The sequence below is a fragment of the Ipomoea nil genome, unplaced genomic scaffold (genome assembly GCF_001879475.1).
Source record: "Ipomoea nil cultivar Tokyo-kokei standard unplaced genomic scaffold, Asagao_1.1 scaffold2759, whole genome shotgun sequence".
Lineage (NCBI taxonomy): Eukaryota > Viridiplantae > Streptophyta > Magnoliopsida > Solanales > Convolvulaceae > Ipomoea > Ipomoea nil.
The window spans coordinates 1,961,699-1,988,341 of record NW_017619187.1 but is presented as its reverse complement, the minus strand read 5'-3'; the positions used below and the strand labels follow the sequence as shown (position 1 = coordinate 1,988,341).

Here is a 26,643-nt window from a genome sequence, read left to right as displayed (position 1 = left end):
ATTATCATATCATCAAGCCCCGACCCCCTAAGTTACAATAATTTGACAATGAGAAGGAATTGTCAAGTTTGAGTTCGGTTGATCCAATTCAGGGTTCTATTTCTTCCCGTGGAAAATTATAATTTGAAATAAAATATTCTCAAAATTAATGTCACAATAATATCTCATTATACAATAGATACACAACAAATATATTTGAGTATTTAAATATATTGTTTTCAACGAACTTGAACAAAATAACACTTCAAAATTTATAGGGGTGTTAGCATAAATTTTTGAGAGAGTAGAGAGACCTCGTAAGGATAAAAAATAGAATCCAAAATGGGATATTAGTGATATTACACATACACATTTTTTTTTGAAGAGTTCACAAACACAATTTTTAAATAGAGAAATGGAAAACGCACGTGAATACTGAATAGTAACCTGAAGTTATTATTCAGGTCAATTAGGGCATCGGCGAACAACCACTCCGGCGAGCCACCTTCTCCGGCGAGCCACCTTCTCCGGCGAACGATAGGGCAGGCATGTTTTCCCCTCTTTCTTTTGCTTTTTATTTATTTTTGCTATGCTGAGATATCCGCACAGAGGCGCAAGGCGTGGGCACCGGCGAACCTCCTTCTCCGAGGCGCGCAACCACTCCGGTGAGAAGATTTGCTGGGCTAAGGAAAATTAAAATTTCCCAGGAGCCCAGGTGTCGTATGTAGGCTATTTCCAACAGTCACTGCCTTCTTCCTTCACTCTTTGTCGATTGCTTTGTTTTGAATTTTAGTTTCTTTATTATCATCCACAATTTCATTTCAAGTATGCTTGCTCTGATCCTCACAATTTTCGTTGATTCTGCTGATTTTATTAGCTCTTTTCATTTTATTTTTGATCATTCCTGTAATTTGTACGGAGTATACTTCTATTGCCTTTCAAGACTCTGGTATTTATGTGCACAATATTCAACATCTTCACTGATTGTTTGCTAATATGTATTTAGTTTTGGGGACTCAAAAAGATGAAGTGTTTCAAGTTTTTAAAGTAGACTATATAGTTCAGTAAAAATGGTAATTTTATTTCAAGTGCAGCTATCAATACAATTGTTGTTCTTTTTCCAAAGGTTCGCTTAATTGACCCTAGTTCCAGAACTCAAGTTAGCTAGATTTTTTATCCATATTGAGATTTGGTTTATGCAGCTTGTTTGCATTATGTTGCTGTTGGATGTGTTTGATGATTTCCTTAAATCAATATTGCCACCAAGTACTTCGTTTGTGCTTTTTAGGATGTGATCATAACTCTTAAGGCTAAAATTGTGTAGTAAGAGTATGTCAGTGTGTGTTTCTTTATTCTACCTTTCAATGTTCAAAGTGCTGTGTATGAGATAGAGAGTGTGCAGAAAACTCAAGTGCACACAAATGGTTTAATGTAGAAGATAATGATTTATGTACATCAATTTTTGTTTTTGGGAGAAAATTTATCAAGAGGTAATGAATTATAAAAATTTAACAGGTTTGAAAATTACCTTTTGGATACAAGAGATGGAAAATCTCTAGAGTTTATGTACTAGTTTTGTATTGGAGTATTGCACTAGTTATTAGGTTATGTAATATGTTCTATTGTTGTAGTATTAGGTTTAATTTTTTAAATTTCTTTTTTAACAAATAGCCTATTTAAAGCCTATAATGTAAAGGTCTTAAATAGACTCAAAGCCTATTTAAAGGCTACAAAATGAAGCCTATTGTAGGCTCAGGCTTGGACCTAAAAAAAGCCTACTTACAACCATTTGTTAAGGCTTGGCATAGCCTATTTCCACCCTGATCGGCAGCCACACTTCCAGTGGTAGCTGTGCTTACCCACCAATCAAGCAATGTAGTGTGCTCTCCCTCACTGGCAACACCACCCATAGCTTTAGGCTGCCCTCAACTCCACGGTAGACAAGCGATGACACTCTAGTAACTCTCTATCATCCAATATCTGTTTCTCATATATCTCATCTAGGCCTTTGAGTGTAATTTAGATTATTTCTAAAACACCATTGCTACACATGCTTTTCCTATTGCTGCCCAGCGATTTGTATGATGATGGTTTTACTTGCCCAAGCCATTCTTGGTTATTTCTTGCTGATATTATTGATGATTGTGAATCAATTGCTTTTTTTTTAAGCCATTTGATTGCTTCAGCTTTTGGCATTTGAACACGTTTCTTTATTTGCAGCCGATGTTTGGAATGTTATAATGTGGCTTTCATCTTGATTTGTCAATGCATTTCAGATTTCAGATTTTTAGCATATTGATTCTATAGATAGCTTGGAATTACTGGGATTACTTTGATTTTATTAGATTAATCTGTATTTTTTAGATTATTGGGATGGAGAGTCTGTGTGAAATTTTGCGGGGACCCCCATAATCCCTGCAGGTGCGGGGATGGGAAAATATATCCCCTGAATGCGGGGTGGGGACCGGGGTAGGGAGTCAGGATGGGGAATATGTCCCTGCATATTCCCCAGGCCCCGTGACCATCCCTACGTGAACTTCTTAGATTGTATGCTGCATTTTCAGAACAGTTTCTACACTTGATCACAGTTTGCGCCTATTTATTCCCGTGCACTTAATATTGTACTTTTATAATTTATGGATAACTGTTCAAAATCCTTGTCTATCTATACCCTTAAACCTAGTATTGTACATACCTTATATATACCAAACTAGTATGATCAGTTATATCTGTCAATGTTCTGAAAACTGGGGATTTCCTCTTATAGACTCTTGATATCATCAATGGAGATAAAGCGAGAAACAAGCACCTCTGTTTCAGACCCTAGTCCCTCAAAATCGAAGAACAAGAACAGCAAGGGAAAAGCGTTGAAAAGGGGACTGAACATAGAAGGCTATCAAATTGAAGGAATTTCGATTGCTGGTCATGAAACATGTGTGATTATCCCCACTTTAAACTTGGCCTTTGACATTGGCAAGTGCCCGCAACGTGCTGTGTCTCAACAGTTTCTCTTCATCTCCCATGGCCACATGGACCATATTGGAGGGCTGCCTATGTACGTGGCCACACGCGGCCTCTATAGAATGACGCCACCAACAATTTTTGTGCCCAAGGCTGTTAAGGAAAGTGTTGAGAAGATTTTTGAAGCTCATAGAGCTATGGACCAATCTGAGCTCAAGCATACTTTGATTGCCTTGGATGTGGGTAATATCTGATTTCATTTTCTTTAAAATCAACTAGACATATTGATTATTTTGTGTATGCAATTCATGAAAACTGAAATTTATTATTGGACATGATGTGGGTGATATGTAGTTGAATTATCTTTTTTTGGGATGCATTTTAATGTGGAGGAAATTTGAGTTGGCTGATTTTGGTGAATACCTAATTTAATTAATTTTAGTAAATACATATGTTTTTGGAAATTTGTAGTTGATGAGAGTCTATTTATTGCTAGGTATGAATGTCTGTAGTAGCTACTTCAATTTTTTTTTCTTTTTGTTTATTAGAACTTAAATTAATGGAGTACCATGTATTTTCAGGAGAAGAGATTTGCTTAAGAAAGGATCTAAAAGTAAGGGCGTTCAAGACTTATCATGTTATTCCCAGCCAGGTTATCTCTCCTTTCAGTTTGATTGATGCTTTAGAAATATTGAAGGGTGGTTCTCTTGTTTGTCTAAATTGTAGTGCTGCTATCTTCAGTATCCAGTATATCATATATTATATATACAGTGTATAAACCTTATGTTTTTACTTTTTATGTGATTGTATGTTCCTTGGTATGATGGAATGCTTTGTCCTCATCAATTCTCAAAATTTTGGATAATGTATATTTGAGTTTCTATTGTGACTTGTAGGGCTACATAGTTTATTCCATAAAACATAAGCTTAAGCAAGAATACATTGGTCTTCCAGCAGAAGAGATAAAGAAATTGAAGTCATCATGTGTGGAGGTCTGTTGCAATAATCTTATGCATACAAATTTAATGCAACAATTCACGAATATATTGAATAATCAATCGAATACAACATGCCATCCTGTGAATAGCAGATGAATGACATTTTTCTTTCCTTATGACAGATCACAAACACTGTAACTACTCCTGAAATTGCATTTACGGGAGACACAATGTCAGATTTCATTTTGGACAATGATAATATTGATGCTTTGAGGGCAAGGATACTCATTGTGGAGGTAGAGAACTTAATCTGTAACATTTTCATTGTTACTTGATATCCTGGGCTTCTTTGAATATCCATTCCTAGGAGTAGATATGTTGCATCAGTTGTTTACAATGTGTGACTGATTTTTCCTCTCAAAGTGCCTAGTTCTCACACCTAGTCAAATGTATCATTCTAGCACAACCTATGTTGAAAAACTCGGCCAGTTCAAATGTTAATAAAAAACTGTACTTACATCAGGTTTTTTCCCTGCAGAGCACCTATGTCGAGGAAACAGTGACAGCAGAGAATGCTAGGGAATATGGACACACTCATTTGTCTGAAGTAGTAACGATTTCTTTGAATAGATATCATCTTCTCCACTTATGAAAAACATTGATTGTTGTTTTCTTCAACTTTTAACAGATAGTGAAGCATGCAGACAGATTAGAAAACAAAGCTATACTTCTAATCCACTTTTCGGCTCGTTATCAACTCGATGTAAGTTGGCACCACTTTCTTGTAGTTAGTTGTTATTCAAGATCGTTATTAAGTGTTGTCTTTGATTGAATATATATTTCTAGTCTTCTCGTTCTGTTATATGGCCATCCTACTGAGCGAATGGAAGTTGAAAAGATACCGTACTTGTTAAATTTTTGAGATTTACTAGGCAAATTATACTATGGACAATGGTCTACCTTGCATTGTAGACCCTGGTCCAAAAATAACCTTCAGATTCTCTATCTATAGTTGACACATTTTGTACTTGCAGTTGATAGTTTATGTACCTATAGCTATCATATTATGTAACTTTCAGGGATCGTTTGGTTCACGGAATGTCAGATTACCTTGGGAATGTTAGATTGCTGGGAATGTTAGATTCCTTGTGTTTGGTTAAAATTGACGTATGTAATATAATCATGTTTGGTTTAGAGTTATCTTTTATTCACACACTATAATATCCTTAACATATTTTTATATATTTTAATAAATTTAAAAATTAAAATAAATAAATAAGATAACGGTATCATATATAATTACATGATTTTAAAATATTAACTAAAATATTGAACTTGAGAAACAAAATTATTTTATATGCTAACCTAACATAATAAAAAAAAAAAAAATATATATATATATATATATATATATAATTACAAAAATAATTATATATATATATATATATATGTATATATATATATGTGTGTGTGTGTGTATAATAAACTAACATAACCAAGGTTATCTTACATAACCTTAGAAATTGAAGGGAATCACATTCCCTTCAAAATCCTATGTGGAGGGAATGTGACATTCTTGGGGAATGTTAGATTCCCTGAGATAATATGAACCAAACATAGGAATGTGAACTTTGGAATGTCACATTCCCTTGGTTATGTTATATAACTTGAACCAAACGCCCCCTCAGATTCTGTATCTATAGTTGTCACATTCTGTACTTGCAGTTGATAGTTTCTGTACCTGTAGCTATCATATTATGTGTTAGCAATTATCAAGTTATTTGTTTACATGTACAGAAATGGTTAACTGTAGGTACAGAATATGTTAACTGAAGGTACAGAATTTTTGTATCAGGGTTTACAATGCAATATGAATCTTGGTCCATGGTATAACAATTGGATTTACTATGTGTTGAAAATAATTTGCTTTTGGAGCTTAATTAGGTATTATTTTGGCAGATTCCAGTTTTAAGTATTGATCAAATCTTCCAACAATGTTTAAATGTTTTCTCAGGTCATTCAAGAAGCTATCTCTGCATTGCCTCCACCTTTGGCAGGAAGAGTTTTTGCCCTTACAGAAGGTTTTTGATGATTTTAAGGATATTTTTTGAAAATGGTTTTTATTTTGCGCAATTGGTTCACTTTTTTTCTTTGAATGTTGGAATTTTATGTTTTACAAATTACAAAGGTTGTTCTAATTTGTGAACAAAATTCGAACTAAAAAAACAATTTGAATCTTTAATGGCCTGGTTGGTTTGTAGGGTTTGTAGAAAAGAATTGAAAGTGAATTAAATTTACATTTCATAGAAAAGAAATTATTTCAAATATTGATTCAATATTTACATTTCATAGAAAAGAAATTATTTCAAATATTGATTCAATTGTTTGGTTAATGGGAATAAATTGTTAATATAAAAACTCAAATGTTGATATGTGATGGTGATCTAAAAATTCATGATATTTTTCTTTTAAAAGGTGTGAAAAATAAAATACTAAAGGAGAGTAAAGATTTTATTTTCTTCAATTTTAAAATATTTTATTTGTAATTAAAATTTGCATATACTTTTTATTTTAATGAATGAGAACACTTCATAATTCATTTACAACACTATTGTTTGCATCTATAATATTCTCTTGCATTGTACTATTTCCTAAAAAAATGATAATTTCATTGTCTTTCTCATTCTTTGGTTGGAACACATTTTCTTTTAATCGTAAAAGAGCAATTTGAATACAAATACATCAAAAAAAAAAAAATAAATTAAAAGCAAACAAAGAAATCGATTCTCGAGTTAACATACAGGTAATGCGATTTGTTGTTTGTTTACCAAATGCATAAAGAAAGGTAAACAACATTTCGTTAATATCATATAAAATCAATTTGAAAGAAGAATCGTCATTTTTTGTTGTTAAACCCTGAACTACCATTAGAGCATCCATTTCCATCTAGATCTTCTCATCATTCATCGTCTCTATTTAGTTTAGCACATTCCTAATGGAAATGGCCTCCGCTTCTCTAGAAGTAAAAACTCTAGACTAAGAATTTGTAAGTGTAAAAGAAAAAAAAATGAGCTATTAAATAGAATGTACAAATTATTACTACTAATTATACTAATCCATCTCTTATTTTTGGTAAAATTTTATAATTATAGACTTTTATATAATTTTTAGATTTAAATATTTTTGCTCAATTGAATAGAGTTGGTAAGCCTGGTCTATCTAGCAAGGCTGGTTAACTCATCATGGAGTAACTAAGGATGGCAATATGCGGGGACGGGAATGGGGATGGGAAAAAATTTCGGGGAACGAGGATGGGAAAAAATTTCGGGGATCGGGGACGGGGACGGAAAATTTGTGATTTTTCCTGACGGAGACGGGGACGGGGACGGGGACGGGGACGGGGCCGGGGCCGGGAATACCCCTCCCTGCCCTGCCCCGTCCCGTCCCCGAAAATTAATATATATATATATATATATATATATATATATATATATATATATATATATATATATATATATATATATATATATATATATATATATATTAAGATTATTACCGTATTAGTGTATACATACTGTGAACCATTTAAAAATTTAATCATATAATTGTTTGTTGGTGGATTGAATTGATACAATCATTCATATAATTGTACTGTATTACTATTGAAATTGAAAAATAAATGATGAATCATATAATTATAGATTTCATTTTTTTAAATAAAAAAATGTACTAGTTTTTGACAATTTGACTATGGGGTTGGTCGGGGATGGGGATTTTCCCGCGAGGACGGGAATGGAGAATTTTTTCAATTCCCCGGCGGGGATGGGGACGGGGACGGGGAAGGGGAATACTCCCCGCCCCGCCCCGCCTCGTTGCCATCCTTAGGAGTAACTCCTTTCATGTGCAAGTTCTTCAGGGTGTTTACAACATTAGTGAACTTATTTCAAAATAAGACTGTCTTCATCTCCAAAATTATCAATTATAAGATAATGTGAAAAATAAAGTGACTTTTTAAATTTGTTTTTATTTAACTTTGCAAGCCTGCAAAAAGGCTACGGCATACCCGCCTTTTGATGTACCTAAAAAATGCTTCAACTCATGTTTACTATTTTTTATCTTCAAATCACATATATAAAGGATTGCTATCATAGCTTGTAAATTTATTCTTACATTCATCTTTATCCTCTTACGTTCTTTGTAATATTCTCTTATATTATAGATAATTTTATTACCCATTTGTCTCAAAATATTCTTTGTCCTTTTCCCTATTCATTTCTAACTTTTTTTAATTCTCAATTTTTGATTAATCGCTTCCGCATTATTCTGCTATATTCATAATACTAAATCTTTTGGGTGCTATAACTTTTGGATTTTATATTAAAAGATATATGTTTTTAAAGGAAAAATAACACAATATTTAATTTATTGTAGTATTAAAAAAAAGTTATTATATTTTACTGTATTATTTAATAATGTTAACATTTTAGAAGGAAAAAATAAAAGATTAAATCATAACACATTTATAAATTTACAAAAAAAAAAAAAAAAAAAAAAAAGTAAACATAATGTACAAACTAACATTGCACCTAATTACACTAACATAGTAGTACACAGTACTACACTACTACCGTACTACTATCTTAAATTCTTAATCCTACTGGCCAACAAGTAATTAATCACATATTCACATACCAAGTTGCATGCATATGGTCCCAACAACCTAACTTAATTAAATTAAGCTTGCAAATTAAGACCAGTTTTTAGTTTATTTATTTATTTATTTTGTGTCTAATAATACTTTTATTATAGCTCCTACATACACACACATACACACACATACACACACACATACATACATACATACATACATATATGATTCAAATAGACCATTGAATTACCAATGAAATTGTAATTGAAACATCAAACTAAAAAAATTGTAATTGACTATCTAAACAATTTAAAATAATTCAATTAAACTACAATTGATTTGTTTTTAATGCTCCTTTCAAAAAAAAAAAAGATTTGTTTTTAATGCTTACTATTGATGTGGCGGTTAATTTATTAAAAAATTATTTTTTAAAATTAATCTTAATAATTAAAAAAATTATTATTATTTTTTTAAAAAGCTTTAACCTCTCTCCTTCGTCTTTGTCTCTAGTCGGAGACGAAGAGAAGGCCTTCGCCTCTCACCTAAAGATGACGAGGTATCTCTTGCCTGGAGATGAAAAAATGGCATTTGCCTTTGGCTAAGAGATGGAGAGGTTTTTTCGTCTTTGGTCGAAAACAAAGGTGATGCTGATTTTTTTTTTTCTTTAAGTAAGTTTAATTTATTTAAATTATTAAATTATTATTATTATTTTTAATGAATTCATTGTCACCACATCAATAATTGGGAGAACATATCAATTTTGTTTTAATTGCATCATTTTAGATTGTTCAAAAATCTAATTATAATTTTATTAAGTTGGATGACCCAATTACAATTTCGCTTGTAATTCGATATCATCATAAGCCTTATTCCTATAAAAGATAACGAATAATAAATATTTGAGTTAATTCTAATTTTGGTTATAGATTTATAGGTGTCCGTCTAGTTTTAATAATTTTTCATCAGAACATCCTCTTTTTTGTCCTAGTATTATTGTGACATGATCAATTTTGGTCATATATCAAAAAAATTGTTAAAATTTTGTTAAATACAAGAACTAAGTAGAATGTCACCTATAAATTTAAGACTAAAAGTGGAATTAACTCTTAAATATTTCTATTCAATTTGCAGGCCGGCAATCTATTCAATGGCACCATTAAATATTTGTATTCGGTTTATTTAATTTGCAAAAGAAAAAAGAAAATAGATGATGTGAGCGTTTCCCAATTAAGATAAAATCCAAAAATCAAATATTTTCACCCTTTGAAAGTCCAATGTAGGGAAGTACGTTAAAACGTCTGCACAAAACGGAAGAAAACTCCTCTGAGGCCGAGGGGTTTGCAGTTTGCTCCTCCAAAACGCAGATCGAAACTGAAACACATACCTATTCTATTCTATTCATTCATACGTATTCCTATACATATGTCTTCTTCAGTTTTGATCCTCTGTTGGGCCATGTTTGTATGGAGCTTGGGAGCGTCTGTGTTCGCTTCAGCTGGATCTCACCGCAGTCTTCTCCGGGCGATCAGCGATGCCAGTGGCGGCGGCGGCGGCGTCGACGAGAAGCGAGACTACGCTGTGGACTTGAACGCCACGGGCTTTGATGTGGTTCTTAAAGACACTCCCGCCACCTACGCCATTGTTGAGTTCTTCGCTAACTGGTCAGTTGCAGTTCCTGTGATTTCTGGTTTTAGGTTTTGTGAAATGAAAATGCTTTTGATTCCGTTCCAGCCTGAGCTTTCGTGTAATTGTAGTTTGCGCTGCTGAAAATGGTCAAATTCTTATTAGTATTAGGGAATGTTGCTTGAAAATGATGCTTAACAATAAATTTGTTGGGGGTAAATTGATTTTTTTATGCTTAGGAATGAAAGACGGAATGTTTTTTTTTTTTTTTTGCAAAATGAAGAAATTGAGAGGTGAAAAATGAAAATTCATTTCCTTTTATTTAAAGAGTGTTAGCAATTTGTTTGCAGAATATTCTTGCAAATTTGTTGTATTAATAAAAATGCTTTCTGATATTAGTATGGCAAGATATATTGCTTTTTCATGTGATTTATAGTGTCTGGAAATGTGGAAACTGGATGATCCTTTTTTATCACGTTGAACTATGAAGTTTTTTTTTTATCAGTTACTCTTGGCCCAGAGCTGCTTTGTGTTCTAACTTCATCAGTGTATTTCATTTTGCCGGATTTTATTAATTTCATGTTCATTTTATTTCTACTACATGAGCATGAACGTATAGTAAAATGAAGGCAAACTGAAATTAACTTGCTTGGAATTAAAAAGAAGTGGGCTGATGGCAAATATTAATTAAAAGGTTTTTTCCCTTACCGCTTTTGAGCACCTTCTATGGCCTTCTGGTTTCCCTTGTAACTCCTCTTACCTTGAAATCAGAACTCAGCTTTACCCATCTTGCTTCTCTTCATACTTTGATCCCCAGTGTCACAAATTTTACATTTATTACAACTCTTTTCATTAATTTTTTTCTATGTCAATCTTAATTGAAGACTTACATTTTTCTTGCAGGTGCCCTGCATGCAGGAATTATAAGGTATCTATATGCTTTCTTTTAATTGAGATTTTATTTTCCTTATGCTCATCTCTGTAGGTTCAACTTTGCAGCCACAATATGAGAAGGTTGCTCGACTTTTTAATGGAGCAGATGCTATTCATCCAGGACTTGTATTAATGACAAGAGTAGACTGTGCATTGGGGGTATTACTACTATGCTTTCTCTTTATTCTTAAGCTGTTATGAATGACTAAAGTAGGAAAAGAAGAATACAGAAGTATGAAGAGAGCAAACATTCACTCCTGTGTGAAATTGTTGTTTTATGCTCTTAGATTGTGGTTGATGTTGTATTGTTACTTCATGCTATTCTTTCTCCTTCTGTCTCTCTATTGGGAGGGAAGGCCACTTGGGGGATGTTCAAGATGCAATCTCATCTTGACAGATTTGGGAGCTTACTCTCGTACCCTACTCATTTTCATAATATCTGGAGATCATATTTCTTTTCCATTACTTACTGGTTCTTTCCTCTTTTCACTTTTTTGGCAGCACAGTTAAATTCCAATCTTTGTGATAAGTTCTCTGTGGGGCACTACCCTATGCTTTTCTGGGGGCCTCCGAAAAAATTTGTTGGTGGTAGTTGGAATCCAAACCAAGAAAAAGGTGACATAATCACTATAGATAATGGACGCACGGCAACTCTCTTGCTAGACTGGATCAATAAGCAATTGGGAAGGTATACATATTGCACTTAACCTAACATAATCAACTTGTTTTTCTTGTTGGTTATATGGTTCAGTTTTTGTTATGTTGAAATTCTACTAACATGGAAAATGGCCTTCCCCTGTTCATATAATTCATACTGCATACTTTGATGACAAGTTTCTTGCAACTGATATCAATTTTTATTATTGGTAACTGTTACTTCTAATGTCATTCCTTTTTTTTTTTTTTTTAATAAAATTATTTTGCTTATCAGTTGTGTAATTCAAGATATATTTAACTCTTATTTTCATTCACTTCTCAATCTCATGTTTAATATTTCTAAATTTTTATCTTTGTTTGTGTTTTTTAATCTCAGCTCATATGGTTTGGATGATGAGAAGTACGAGAATGAGCATATTCAAACAAGTACTGCAGATCTTGAGCAGGTTGTAAATAAAGTGTGAGAGTGAATTAGTTACCACAATTCTTGTAAATTTAGCTATCATTTATATAACAATAATATTAATGTGATAGTTTCTTTGGCAAGCAATCCTTAATTTTCTAATATGCGTGCCATATTATGTGAAAGATTGCCAGAGCTATATATGATGTTGAGGAGGCAACTTCTACTGCCTTTGATATCATCTTAGGGCACAAGGTAAATCAATGGTATTTACATATCTCTAATACCCCCTTTCTCACAGGATGTGTGTGTGTGTGTGTTTTGTTTTGTTTTGTTTTTTTTTTTTTTAAATTTTATTTTCCTTTATTCATTATTGGTTGCCATGAATTTTTGTCTCCCTATTGATTCAGATGATTAAATCAGAGACAAAAGCATCTTTAATAACATTCCTTCAACTTCTGGTGGCTCATCACCCCTCTAGAAGGTCAATACCCTGCATTTTCTATTTTCCTGTTATCTTTTACTATATTGTATATTGTACTGTTTTCACCTTTGGAAATGTGATTCTTGATATAGATGCCGGAAGGGTAGTGGAGAGATTCTTGTTAACTTTGATGATATATGTTCATCTGAGGCATTGTCCAAGAACAAAGATGAAACTGTCAGCTGTACCAAAAAGGGTGTGCTGGGACAGTACCAGATTTGCGGGAAAGAGGTTCCTCGTGGAAATTGGGTAGGTGTAAATTTTGATTTTTATTTAAGAGTAGTTGATGGCACATGAAGCAAAGTGAAGCTAAGTTCATGCTATAATTTGCTTTATTGTGCATAAGTAATGCCGTAATGGTCCCATCACTAGATGTCTATCCACAGCAGTTGCTCATTGGTAGGCTTATAATGGATGATTCGGTGGTACTTCTTATCCTATTCCTTTATCACCTCCTCTTAACAATCCCTCCCCACCCAAGGATGTGAGCAGAAAAAGAGAAAGAATTTTTTTTTTCTTTGGTTGCCTAAAAGAACTACCTTCAAATCTTCAATGACTAAGTGACTAACTTCTTTGAAAGGATGAGATGTACCACATTTAAGATTTCTTGTTTAGAGGTTGCTATTTGCTGAGGAGTTTCTAATGTTAGTACTCTAAGAGTGACTTATATTTTTTCAGATGTTTTGTCATGGAAGTACGAATGACACTAGAGGTTTCAGGTAACATGGCATTCAAATACTCTGTTCTTGAAATTTATGTGTTTTAAGTTGTTTGTACTCACCAAAGTTGGATATGCACACTGTAGTTAAATAACCATTAAGCCATATAATTCCTTGGAAGCATCCTTAGTTGTAAAGTTAGCCTATGTTCTTTGATGCAAGTATTAGGCCATATTATACACTATAAGAGACATTGAGGAGAATCATATCTAGGCTTACGTGTACCTGAGTACTATGATTGGTAATGTCAACTTGAAATTTTCAAATGATTTTTAGCAAAACAGATTTTTATCCTGGTTGAGAAACTGAAATGATTGAGCTTGTTAAGCAATTATTCTTTGCATAGTGGAGCCTACCCTTTCCCTGTCTAAGTAGCTTGTTTTCCTCCTAGTTGTCTTTCAGAACTGCCTTAAAACAAAAATTATTGGGCAAGTGGTCAACTAAGAGTCTAAGACTGCAGGATTAAAAAGGAAACGGTTCTTTGCTCATTAAATGAGTCAATTTCTTTCCTTTTTACTAGTGCAATATTCACATGCTTGTAATCTTGAAGCCTGCCATAATCTGGCACTTATTTTGTTGATTAAACTCACTCACATTTTAAATTTTATGCCTACTGCATTGTTGTAAAATGCATGATACAAAAGGCAATATAGTAAATTAAGTTGGTAGAAACAACTATTTATTTTATTGCAATGGGTGATTGTGGTGCAAATACTTTGTGATACTGTGATTTTTGCTCTATGCCGTTTCCTCAAAACCCTAAACATTTGTTTGGTTTGCAGTTGTGGGTTGTGGGTGTTGTTACACTCACTCTCTGTAAGAGTGGAGGATGGAGAAAGTGAGATGGCATTTAAAGCTACCTGTGATTTCATACACAACTTTTTTCTATGTGATGAGTGTAGGGAGCATTTTCATGAGATGTGTTCAAGGTAAAATGCTAACAGAGGATGTTCTTTCCTTTCCCTTGTCCAATGACCCTAAACATGATTAATTTTTCTTTGTTTTATTGTTTGAACATGTTCTATATAAATGTTCCAAACTTGCAGTGTTTCTAGTCCATTGAAGACTGCCCGAGATTATGTCCTGTGGTTGTGGAATGCGCACAACAACGTGAATGATAGACTAATGAAACAAGAAGCCTCACTAGGGACAGGTGATCCTAAATTTCCGAAAATTATCTGGCCTCCGAAACATCTCTGTCCATCTTGCTACCTTCGCCAAAGCAAAAATGGCGATGGAAATAACAAGATCAAATGGGATGACAATGAGGTCTTCAAGTTCCTGGTTAGTTACTATGGAAAGACACTCACTCTCCACAAGGACAAGGAACTTCTAGTAGGCGACGGTGACAAAGCAACTTCGGAAGATTCGATAGCTTCAGCAAACGTGGTAGCCGTGCCAGTCGGGGCTGCATTTGCAATTGGTGTGGCCAGTTGCACATTTGGAGCGCTCGCTTGCTTCTGGCGATCACGGCAAAAGATCCGGAAGTATAAATACCTGCACTCTTTCAAAAATATATGATCATTATGGACGCGATGGACCTATTCTAACTGATTTAAAAGAGCTGATAAACTCACAAAAGAAAAAGAAATACAAGAGGGAGTTATAACAAGTTTGTATTTGTGGGAGATTGGGATTGCTTATTATTTTCTGTGCACGAATGTTTTCAATTTTTCACTTTTCAGGACTAAGGAAAGCTGGAAAGATTACAACAGGGCTAATACACTGGCTGTAAAGTAAGGTTCAAGAAACTAATGCCCAGAGTACAAAGCAAGAGATTGTAAGTTTTATTGAACTTGCAGCACAAGATACTCTTACATATATTTTTCATTGGAAAATTCTATCCAAAATGGACCACACGGATTTACTCCTGATTTTGTAGCTTGGACGAAACTATAACAGAATTTTTCGTGGCGTGATTTTATCATATGGATTGAGCTTCTAAGTTTAGTAAAAGCACAGTAATGCAAGTCTTGCAAGTTACTTTTTATCCGTAATTATGAGCTTCTCATTGTGAATTTGTGATAGTGTAATACTTGCCACTCTGGGCAAGCAAAGTTGTGCAATGAGTCAATCCGTTCACGACTCGTTTTTCGCAATAAGAAAAGCCATTAATCATTTCATTTTGCAGCTCACAATAACATGCAAGAAAGAAGAATGTACATATAAAGCTAAAAACTAGTTTACATTCCTTGTAAAAACACTATACAGACAGGATCAATGGAACATACAATAACAGTTCCAACTGGTTCACCTAAAACCTCTAACAAGCTAGAATCTTCAACACTTTCAATAACTTTCTTTTTCTTTTCCTCTCGATTTCGAGGACCACTGTATGTGATCTCAATTTTGATGTACATTGTCACTTCTGTCATTCCAAACTATTCACAATTTGAAGTATTGTTGTATGGTAACAATATGAGGTCGATAGTGCAGACACCCCGGGATGGTTACCAAACCCCGACACCATTGTAAAGAACACACTAGTGTTTGCAGACACCCCGGGATGGTTATCAAGAACCCCGACACCTTTGTAAAGAACACACTAGTACTAGCCAGCTTCTTCATCAGAGGGAGGAGTGTATTGATTAGCCTGTTCACGCGAAAAAGAACAGATATGAACACAAAAGTAAATGCAGAGACAACTTTGATGATAACCAGGTTCTTCATCAGAGCGAGAAATGTATTAATTAGCCTTTTCGTGCAGAATGCATCTATATAAATGCAAAGTAAACAGAGATACTTTGTCCGGAGAAAAAAAAAAAAAAGGCGGCAATAACATCACCTGTTGCTGTCTGCGGTGTAGGAAAGAAGTCACGGCTTTGAATATAAAGTAGATAGGAAAAACCACCCCGGCAATTCTTAGGAGTAGCAACTGTCATAAGAATGAGGAATAAGAATATAATCCACCGGTATACTATAGTGAGGATAGCAACCTTTCACCTTTTGTTAACCCGAGTTTTAAGTTTAGTACCTCACCATGATTAAGGGGAACGGATAATCCCATTCTTGAACACTGATGATTGGAAGAGTGTGACGGAGAATTATAAGAACCATGAACTGCATGTAAGAGGAGATGGCTAAGATAAACTAAATATGATGCTTAATTGTGTGTGAATGGTCATTAGAGAGAGAGAGAGAGATTACTATTATGGCGATAGAACGAAAACACATAACATTTGAACTTGATGTAGAAACTGCATAATCATCATCGGAAGAATCAACGAAATTCCGATCAGCTGAAACAACTGCAGTGAGATGAGCATAATTCAAGTCCCTTCTGGCAATTCCCCAATTTCCCCTGATAGGAAAATCACATGCATACATCAACTGTTCTAATTCTCAATACAGAAAATTAGTAAGATGCATTTTTTATGGTACATGGAAGAATAAGATGAACGAAATACCTAAAGTTCATTGGAATTCCCCCGAGACGAAAAATTGGGGGTGGCGCTGTATACCCAGGCGTGAAAGGCTGCAGTCCAAAGAAACCCGAGTTTAGAAACTAACGCAAAGTGCAACAACTTATGTACTTTTTCACTGGATTTAGAGTTAATAAAAGATCTCAAGAACCGACTCCTAGGCCAATGCTTTAACTACTACATTATTTAGAGTTAAAACTAATACATTCAGATCGGTAATTGCTCTAATCAAAAGAAAATACAGAACTAAAAGCGTAGCTTACCTGGTTGCATATCTCGCATAAAGTGTCACCCTTCTCGTTACACCACCTTTGCACGCATTTCCTATGTGCATACTGAAAGCATAACAGGTAAAAGCATAATCCGTTACCATCTCCATAATTGATATTGAAGCCAGTATAAGACGCAAACACCCCTTAGCTAAGCATCAATTGAAAAAGAAACTAGAATAACAAAAGTCATCGAATGCCACAAACCTTCAAACTACCACAGCAATAGCAGGGGGTCTCCATATTCGAGTCGAAATCTTCATCCTGGCATATCCTGCACTCAACAATCTTCTTCAGAGACGAAACGGCCTCAGAGTCCTTAGAAGAGCAATCTATTGCCATATCCTCAACGGTTAACTGTTTCTGATTCCTGCTCTCTATTGCAGCCTCCAAAGTCGATTCGGTGAGCAAACGGTCAACCAGAAAAACAAAATGATCTCCCATCCTAAGATAGCTGCTATTCTTAGAAGCAATAAAGTTAATACAACCAATAATGTCTCATACAACCCCTCCTTGATTTTTCCTGAAATCGCAACCCATCACACAGTTACATACAATCCTCAGGAAGACAACTAGCAAAATCATATTTTTCTGCACCTACAAGCTTCAAGTACTAAATTACCTTAAAAAAAAACAAATTAATAAAAGCAAAACAAATTAACAATTGTCATGTGAAAAATATTTTGTTTCTCATTTTAGAGAGAAAAGCATTGATACATACAGCCCTATAAAACAAGCACAAACATTTCTGATTCTGATACAAGGAACCAAGCACAATAAAGGCAAGAAAACTTGTTATGAAACGACAAAATAAAGGCATCTTCTGAAGAAACTTCCCAACTAAACCAAAAGAACACACAACAATCAAAGTACATGACGAAATCCAATTCAGTAATCACAAGAGCAAGATAAAAAGAACCCACCTCAAGATTAGCAAAGGCGAAATGAGAGGGACAAAAAGCGGTCTTTTGAAGAATGGGCAGAAAGTTGGGTAAAAGAAAGGGGAAAGTAAGGAGGGGAATGAAGCAAACCCAGATGCCAAAAAGCGATCTTTAGAATGAATACAAAGCTATTAAGGTCTGGGAATTTAAGAGGATATAGGCATGAAGAAAAGAAAAGAGAAACTTGCAAGAAAGGGAGCTGATATGTGATATCTTAAAGCTAAGAAAGCTCTTGCATCTATCTATAATCTATCCCTCTGTGTTGAGAGAAATCTGGGTTTTGGAAAGAAGCAAGAGATTGGAGAGTGTCGCTGTTATTGGGCGTCAATTCGCACGAGATTCATGTACATATAAAAGAGAATGTGTGCGTTCTTGATTAGTGGATTATGTTTGATGTCTATAACTGATCCGCTACATCTTCTTAGGTGTCGTGCCTTTCAACGTGTCTCCACTACAAAGGAAATCTTTGTTAAGTACAATTTGCAAGAATATTTTTTTAAATTATTGCCAAAAGACGAAATTCTCCCGCCTCAGACCCAGCACTACGGTGAATTGCGACAAATTATATCATGGAGTAGGGTTCAACTTATATTGTGAATTCTGGTCCAATATAATATTGATGTTATGTGTCTACTGTTGATATATTACACATAATATGTGTCTTCAATTTATTTATAGACACATAACTTATTAACTGAAAACATATAATATGTTAAACTATAAACACATAATTTTTGCACCAGTTAACAATAGGTACATAGTTTTTTTACCAGGGTCCACAATAGAAGGTGGATTTTAGTTCATGGTATAACAATTGATGAATGATTTGTTGTCTTGTATCCTTACTCACAATCTATCACTTGAGAACCAACTGAGCTATTTGTACGAATTTAAAATTTTAATTATTCATTTACATATGGGACTTGGGAGCACAAAGCAACACTTACATAAATTTAAGTCACCCAATTTCAATAGTATTTGTAAAAAACAACTACTGCTTGAGGTCTCTTGGGCAATCTTCAAGCAAATGCACCCTACAGTTTGAATGCTTGTATTGCGAGGTTAACCATTTTGCACAAAAATTAGTCTCGTGATGAATATACACGTTTCACCATATAACTTTAATTATAACGTAACGTTTTTTAATGACCTCAATAAAGTAGTGATGCGGTTCCCAAACAAATTAAACGTTGTTATTTTTGAAAATCTTGAAAACAAGCATTTACATTATTGAATTTTGTTCGGTTTTTGAGTTAAATATTGGTGATGGGGAGAAGAGAGTGTGAGGAGAGATAAAATTTGAGAATGTCTTACAAGGAATATAATGTTTTTTTGTGAACCCACAGAAGAGAGAAAATGAAGAAAAGATGTTTACTTTTTGCGCGTTGAGCACATATCCAGTCAGGCGTGTGCAGTGTATGCGCCGGCATGTCAAGATATTTGTTTTTTTTTTTTCATCTTTTTTCTCTCCTTCCTAAGACACCTTAAAAACCAAAAATAAAAAAATAAAAAAAAATCAATACTAATAAGTATGTCTTTATAGCAAATCGTTATCTAGTTCAACATTTTAAATTGCAATAAATTGTTCAAAGTTTCGCGGAATAAAGACTCGAAGGATAAAACTTTTATTCCGCTTGGTAGCTTTGTTTTGCCATAATTTATGTGGTTTAACACCCCACCCCACCCCCCAAAAAAAGGCATATTGAGTTTAGTGGTAAATTTGGTTTTGATTTATTTTAATTCAAAAAGTTATTGACAAAGATTCATTTTACACTTGTACTCTGACTCATAGTTTACTATATTCAACTTTCATCATGACTATAGAATGTGATGGCAGTAAAAATTGACATAAGTGCATCATGCATGCATGCCTAAATAACCATTTATTGGAATCGGCCCTAATATTATTTGACAAATGCATCATATACTCACTAATTCTCTATACAGCAAATTCCACATTTAGTTTTTAATTATTGTGACGGATGAATACTTAATATAGACACTCAATCGGTACCACCTAACAGGCAATCGAATATAGCACTCAAACTCAACAGTAAGCACTTGAGATATGATCAGTTAGCCTGACTCCCTGATTAACCTTTTATAACATTTCCATCTCATTAATTAAACTCCATTAGCCATCAATTAATTACCCATTATTTCTCATTTATCACCCATTAAATCCCATTATTACCATATTAATTACCCATGAGTACCCCCACTCACCATTTACTATCCTTCTAGTATAAAAAGAGGGGAGAAACAAGAAGAGAAGGGGTGGATCCACATCTATCTATACTAGAAAACATGCGGTGATATATGTACAAAATCTCTTATAAAATAGTGAATTTCTAACTCGGCACCGTTCATAAAGGTTCGTAATTTTTACCTTTCGATTTCCATATTAAAATTATCATGTCTCGTTTATTTTGTCTGCTTATTTCTATTTTACTAACTACTCGAACTAGTTATGTTGGCTCGCCGAGTGACCCCCTAGGTCACGAAACCAACAATGACAATGCCACATTTAGTCATACTTCTTAAATTTTGTTTCATTATATTATCAACTTTTATTTGATTATCACAATTAATCTTCCATTTAAATTTTTATCATCCAATGTTTAAATATGTAATTTAACCATTTAGGTGTCTCACAACAAAATGTAATTTTCTCCCGTCGTAAATTCTTTTTATTAAATGATAAAAATACATTTAGCATTCTTTATTAAATTGTGAAAAGATAAAATTTAAATGGACTAATTGTAACAAACAAATGAACGTTAGTGATATAATGATGAAAAAATTAAAAGAATAAGACTAAATATGACATTATTATAATAATGTCCATGACTAAAATTGAAGTCTGTTCTTTTATATAACAAAAAAAAAAAAAAAGAGTAATATTTATACAAATTATAGACTAATTATTTCATTCTGTGATCTTTATTTTCTTCTAGGAAATGACTCTTTTTCTTTTGTTTCTACTTTCTGCTATCTTTGGTACTTTTAATTACGTGATGGAAAAAAAAAAGGAATAATCTTATCTTATCTTACTCTATATAATAGCAAAATGTTTTTTGCCAATTCAATTTCCCGCCTAAATGAAATTGCATCATTTTAAGGTATTAAATACAAATTAAATGAAATTGCATCATTTTAAGGTATATAATGCAGCATACTTATCTATTTTCAATACATATTAATCTACAATTATTGTTATTTAATGATGAAGCAGGTAATACATTCCAGTATTTGTAAGTTAACATTTTATTATATAAATTAATTGATTGTTTACTGAAAAAAAAATTATAGTATTCGATTTTAAAAAATAAGATTAACCTGTTTTTTTTTATTTTTACAATTTTGTTGATCGATAAAAATTTAATTGTTCATTCTAATATAGTTTTGAGAGGAAATTTTTTTTTTTAAAAAAAAAAAGTTACTAAATCAGTTACTAAATTGAAAAAAAGATTTTTAAAATTTAAATCAGTTGCATGAACAATAATATTGGAGAGACGAATAAGTTTAAACAAATAATTATTGAACTGATATTAAGTAATTAGAAAATAGGGTGAATCAATGATTTGGTCCCTCAGTTATTTGCGACTTGTCAATGTAGCCCCTCAATCGCGTATTCATTGATTTGGTCCCCGGAAATAATTGTTTTTCGTCAATTTAGTCCCGATGGCCGTATTCCGTCAAGACTCAGGCGAGAGCTCCGATTTGCCCTGGGCATTTTGGTCTTTTCATGTATTTAGTCTCTTAGTCTCTTAGCCTCTTCTTACCAGCATCAGGAACCACCGCCAACGCTCCAGCTGTCGGTGATTATGGTGCGCCTCAATCCATCGCCAACAAGCATGATGTTCTTTGTCTCCTTCCCAACCTCAACATTTTCCCAGAAAACGCCACACTTTATATGGATGACAAACCATCCACTGCCACGCCGCCGCCTCATAGCAGCGGCAACAAGAACGGCCTTGACGGTCTTGAAGTCGCCAGAGCCGTCCCGAGCTACCACTAGGTTCGGCCTGACGGCGGAGCCGTCCTGGAGCAGTTTCCGGTCACCGGGCGAAACCACGTCGGAAAACCATCCTCGTAGGTAGTTTCCCTGGGAGCAGAGGCATTGTTAATGAGAGCCAAAGTGTTAGAAATCAAGTGCGTGTCATTATCGTCGGAAATGGTGGGGAAAATGGCACCATATATTCATCTAACACACCTAGCTCCGCGAACTCGGTTCGGCAAGTCTCGAGGTTTGTCACGGCGGCGCTCAGGCAAGGTGGTCTCGAGGTAGAGTTTCGACAACTGCAAACGCAGTGGCTCCGGGAATGTCGTGAACTCTTTTGGCCCGAATTGCGTGGCGCTAGGTTATGCTGTGACTAACCGCCGATTTCTCGGAATCGGGAGCGCAAACGAGGATGTTGAAGTGATTAGTGGAGACGAGGACGCTAACTAGAGCTCTCAACCCAGGAGCATCCACTCCGTTGTCGTTGGTCACCATCACAGTCGGCAGATTTTGGGAGTAGTAAACGCCGTTGTTCTCCATGGCAGCTGGGAAAACGATATGATCTTCAAAGTATTGTGGAATTCAGAGTGTAATATCAGTTCTTGGGTGGTTATACGGAGGTGAGCTCATTTCGACGAGTAGAGAAGAGATGGAGCTCCCTCCGGCGAGCTTGAGCTTCTCCAGCGAAGCTTGGTTAGAGTTAATGAAGAAGAAGGCATGAAAAGACCAAAATGTCCAGGGCAAATCGGAGCTCTCACCTGAGTCTTGACGGAATACGGTCATAGGGACTAAATTGACGAAAAACAATTATTTTCGGGGACCAAATCGATGAATACGCGATTGAGGGGCTACATTGACAAGTCGCAAATAACTGAGGGACCAAATCGTTGATTCACCCTAGAAAATATGATGTATTTCTTAATTTCGTTTTAAACAATAAGTTTTACCTAAAGATGATACTGTATTTATTAGTTTGTTTTAGATCTGCTCCGGTCACTCGATTTTTCAGATCGACATTTGGGGAAGAAAGCAATTCCACAACGGCCAAAAGCTACGGTCAGATTATCTGAAAAGTTTTTTAGCAGTGGATTACTTGGACGTGCGATGATTTAAAATCGAGTGTGTCAAGACGTCGGAAACAGATAAGGTTCGCGTAAGTCAATGAACATTTTAGAGAGAATGACGAACGCAACAGAGTAGACGGAAGCGAAATCGTCAAAAAATATAGATTAGGGTTTGGTAATCAAGTTTTATAATTGGGTTAATGGGCTCGGGTATTGGGCTGAAATGCAACGTAACTGGATTATATAGATAAATAATTAAATGTTTATTGGGCTTAGCATTGCAGGTTTTATTTTTTCTTTCATGTCATGAAATATTTCATATTTAGTTTAGATTTATATATGTTGTTCGTATATAATTATTATAATTATTAAGCAATGTTTAAGAAAAGATTTTCGTAGTTAGTTTCAATGTATGATGATGATACTGTATTTTTTATTTATATATTGTCAAGTATATGTACTATAGGCTTTAATTGCAAATCATATTAATAAATGTTTTTATATATAAGAAAATTTAATTTCATAATTTTTTATTGTATATTGTTTGATTTCCTAATTTTTAAATTTTCTTTTTATAAAAATGTGTGTGTGTGTGTCTATATATATATATATATATATATATATATATATATATATATATATATATATATATATATATATAATTATTTTAATGTACACTTTTTAAATCTCATGTGGTATGTTATAACACAATTCTTTATAATATATGTTAACAGTATGTGATGTTCGATATAACAACCAATTTAGTATTGTTAAAGAAAAATACATTTCAGAATAAGTTTTAATTTCATGATTAATATTTTACTTTATTATTTTTAAAATATTATCAATAATAAAGTTACTTAAATTTTATGCCGTGCATCGCACGGGGCAAAAACTAGTTATTATTTATTCTAAAATGGTTTGAAAATGATATGATATGCATCACATTTTTGTCTTTCATTTTCAGAGATGGGTCCTTTGACCACTTAATTAAAAAATCTACTCCTTTACGTCTCGTCTTCTCCCCATTCAATTCATTACTTAATTGGCTAACAATAATTTTTATTGTAAATATTTTACGTTATTTCTGCCCCAAATATTATAGTACATGTTTTCCAAGGACAAATATTAGATGCATAAAAATTTTGGTATATAATTTAATTTTATGTACGTCGGTATGTTTCTATTTGGTTGATTTTTTGTTAAGTTCACCGATATATAAGTATCAATTTGATATCATGATTTTTGAAACCATATCTTAAAATGTGTAAATTTGTATGAAAATTTATAGATTAGTTTTTTTTTTTTTAAAGACAATTTATACATTAGTTATATTTTTAAAAAAGTTTTACTAGACAAGGCAATTTATATCATGGATCAGGATTCACATAACATTATGGACCTTGAATCGAAACGACGAGGTACATAATTCATATTCGTAAGGTACATAATTTCATAATACAAGACACAAAAAATTACTACACAAAAAACATACACATGTTATATATTTACTTATTTTTCAAATCTAATTTAGGTACATAACTTGTGTTTATAGACACAAAATTTTACAATACAAGACAAAAATTTATAACATAAGACACAATTATTAATTTATTTTATGTACAAAATCCATACTGTTAAGTAGAAACAAATAATCTTGCCTAAGGAGGTATCATTTGATTTCCTATAGTCAAAGTAAGGGCACCCCATAATTTAAATGCAGCCAATAATTTGGTGTCTCTCTAGATGGCATTCTTTTTAGCATGAGAAATTCAGAAATATCAATAAATTTTTTAAGAGACGAGACATATACAAGTGTAATTGTTGATATGTAGTATACGTGTATTTAAAATTAGGTTTTTTAAAAGTATATTGTACAACAACTATAAGTGTAATTGTTAATATGTAAAGGCACATTCTATCATTATGGCATTACATACCAACGGTTACACTTGTAGTTGTTATATGATACATTTTAATTTTAATTTAAAATATTTATCAAAATGTTATTGTGTTTTCCTTATTTTACCACCGTTAATCGTCCCAAATCAACAACTAGAATTGATCCGCGGTTCTTATCTAACATTTGGTTCTCATGTAATTCTAATTATATATATAATGCATACTAATGCTAGCAATTGATCGGGGATGATAAACGGCTCGAAAATAAAGGGGAAAATTAAAGAAAAAATGCAATGAGAATTTTGTAAATATTACAAACTTTGAACATGCATGTATGACTATATTTCAGTTTGAACTTAATCGAACACTATAGAAACCAAGCCAACCGAAATCGTACAGACAGTTCTGGTTATGGTTCATAACCGAAACTCAAAAGGTCTCAGTTCGAAACCTGCCAGTTCTGATGCTAAATCGAAAAAAATAGAAAAGTTATATTTGACAACAGAATTTTATTTTATTTTAAAAGAAGAAGTTCAAATTGGTGGTTTAAAGCGGAACCGCCAGCTCCAATTTATTATTTATCGGAACCGTAAACTGACAATCCGGAACCAGTACCAAAACACGATCATCCTTATGTACACTAAACAAAGTTTCAAAGTGCATATGGTGATATATAAGTATATATGTATATATATAATCATGAACTCAAGATCTTGCCCGTCACCAACTAACCCAATGAATAAATGAAATGAGAGCTCTCCAAAGAGAAAATAAAAGATTACTAGATATATTAAATTAAAAATATTTAGGAAAGCTGGGTTGGTTATTGCATTTGGTTTCTAATTAAACGTCTCCCTAACTTAAATTGTCCCCCCAAAAAACAATTAAATTAAACATTTTTTTTTCTTAAAGAGTAATGGTAATTATACTAATTTTTATTAAATATTGTACCATTTGAAATGAATGATCTCACTTAGCTTGAATAACTTGGGATGAAAATCGGTTGGCTTATAAATAAATAATAATAAATATAGATAGTATATGCTGCATTATTTGACTCAATTGTGTGTGGTGTAAGTGAGAACTAAATAGAATGATGGTTTTGGTAGGAAAATGCGTGTGGGCAGATGACTCCAAAATCCTCAACTTTTTATGTATTAGAGGGAAGAAATTGAATTCACTCCAGGATATTAAATTCCTTTTTTAATTGACTCTATGAGGGATGAATATTTTTGCATTTCAAATATATGTTTATGTTTTAAAAAATTAATACGTTTTCATTTCAGGGCCAGTTCTGAGCATGTTTAACATGTGCGACCGCACAGAGCCCCCAATTTTTGGGGGCTCCATATTTAAAAATAAAAAATAAAAAATTATGTATATATAGTATACATGATTTCAGGCTAAGTGCAAGAAGATTGGACCAATTTGTGATAAGGTGAAATTGTGCCCAATTGATAATTTCTTTAAAAACCCCAAGAAAAAGTGTGTGTGTGTGTGTGTGTATATATATATATATATATATATATATATATATATATATATATATATATATATATATATATATCCTAATCCCTTGATTTCCTTCCCTACTTTTGGCGGTTTCTAATTCCTAAATCTCAATTGACAAGTACCATTGTTAATTAAGAATGTCAATTTCCAATTCAAAATCTCAAATAACAATTACGGCTAATTAG

The 26,643-nt window shown here is 33.4% G+C and overlaps 3 protein-coding genes across 8 annotated transcripts; 2 read left to right on the top strand and 1 right to left on the bottom strand.

Annotated features, from left to right (window-relative positions):
- The first annotated feature begins 363 nt into the window (after positions 1-363).
- Positions 364-5,995, top strand: LOC109156803 (nuclear ribonuclease Z). Of its 3 annotated transcripts, XM_019304653.1 has the most exons (9): positions 375-470; positions 505-525; positions 2,747-3,183; positions 3,522-3,592; positions 3,837-3,932; positions 4,061-4,174; positions 4,417-4,485; positions 4,567-4,641; positions 5,893-5,995. In XM_019304653.1, exons 3-9 carry the CDS (start codon positions 2,763-2,765, stop codon positions 5,965-5,967), a joined length of 921 nt encoding a protein of 306 aa, XP_019160198.1. In that variant the 5' UTR covers positions 375-470; positions 505-525; positions 2,747-2,762; the 3' UTR covers positions 5,968-5,995. The 3 variants fall into 3 exon arrangements, with proteins under 3 accessions (XP_019160199.1, XP_019160197.1, XP_019160198.1); XM_019304652.1 differs by having other exon boundaries at positions 365-525; XM_019304654.1 differs by lacking the exon at positions 4,417-4,485 and having other exon boundaries at positions 364-525.
- Positions 5,996-9,782: 3,787 nt separating this feature from the next.
- LOC109156801 (sulfhydryl oxidase 2-like) lies at positions 9,783-15,342 on the top strand. Of its 2 annotated transcripts, XM_019304650.1 has the most exons (12): positions 9,784-10,187; positions 11,053-11,077; positions 11,149-11,241; positions 11,589-11,770; positions 12,116-12,185; positions 12,329-12,397; positions 12,553-12,626; positions 12,719-12,875; positions 13,305-13,345; positions 14,128-14,274; positions 14,392-14,832; positions 15,031-15,342. In XM_019304650.1, exons 1-12 carry the CDS (start codon positions 9,949-9,951, stop codon positions 15,083-15,085), a joined length of 1,593 nt encoding a protein of 530 aa, XP_019160195.1. In that variant the 5' UTR covers positions 9,784-9,948; the 3' UTR covers positions 15,086-15,342. The 2 variants fall into 2 exon arrangements, with proteins under 2 accessions (XP_019160196.1, XP_019160195.1); XM_019304651.1 differs by lacking the exon at positions 12,329-12,397 and having other exon boundaries at positions 9,783-10,187.
- A 146-nt stretch (positions 15,343-15,488) lies between these two features.
- Positions 15,489-18,333, bottom strand: LOC109156805. 3 transcript variants are annotated; one of them, XR_002050116.1, is made up of 8 exons: positions 17,960-18,333; positions 17,244-17,559; positions 17,031-17,102; positions 16,753-16,820; positions 16,493-16,646; positions 16,320-16,405; positions 16,131-16,220; positions 15,489-15,938 (listed from the first exon to the last, which is right to left on the bottom strand). XR_002050116.1 is itself a non-coding variant. In XM_019304657.1 (8 exons), exons 2-8 carry the CDS (start codon positions 17,478-17,480, stop codon positions 15,897-15,899), a joined length of 744 nt encoding a protein of 247 aa, XP_019160202.1. In that variant the 5' UTR covers position 17,481; positions 17,960-18,327; the 3' UTR covers positions 15,489-15,896. The 3 variants fall into 3 exon arrangements, 2 of the variants coding, with proteins under 2 accessions (XP_019160202.1, XP_019160201.1); XM_019304657.1 differs by having other exon boundaries at positions 16,325-16,405; positions 17,244-17,481; positions 17,960-18,327; XM_019304656.1 differs by having other exon boundaries at positions 16,325-16,405; positions 17,960-18,325.
- Between the last annotated feature and the right edge of the window lie 8,310 nt (positions 18,334-26,643).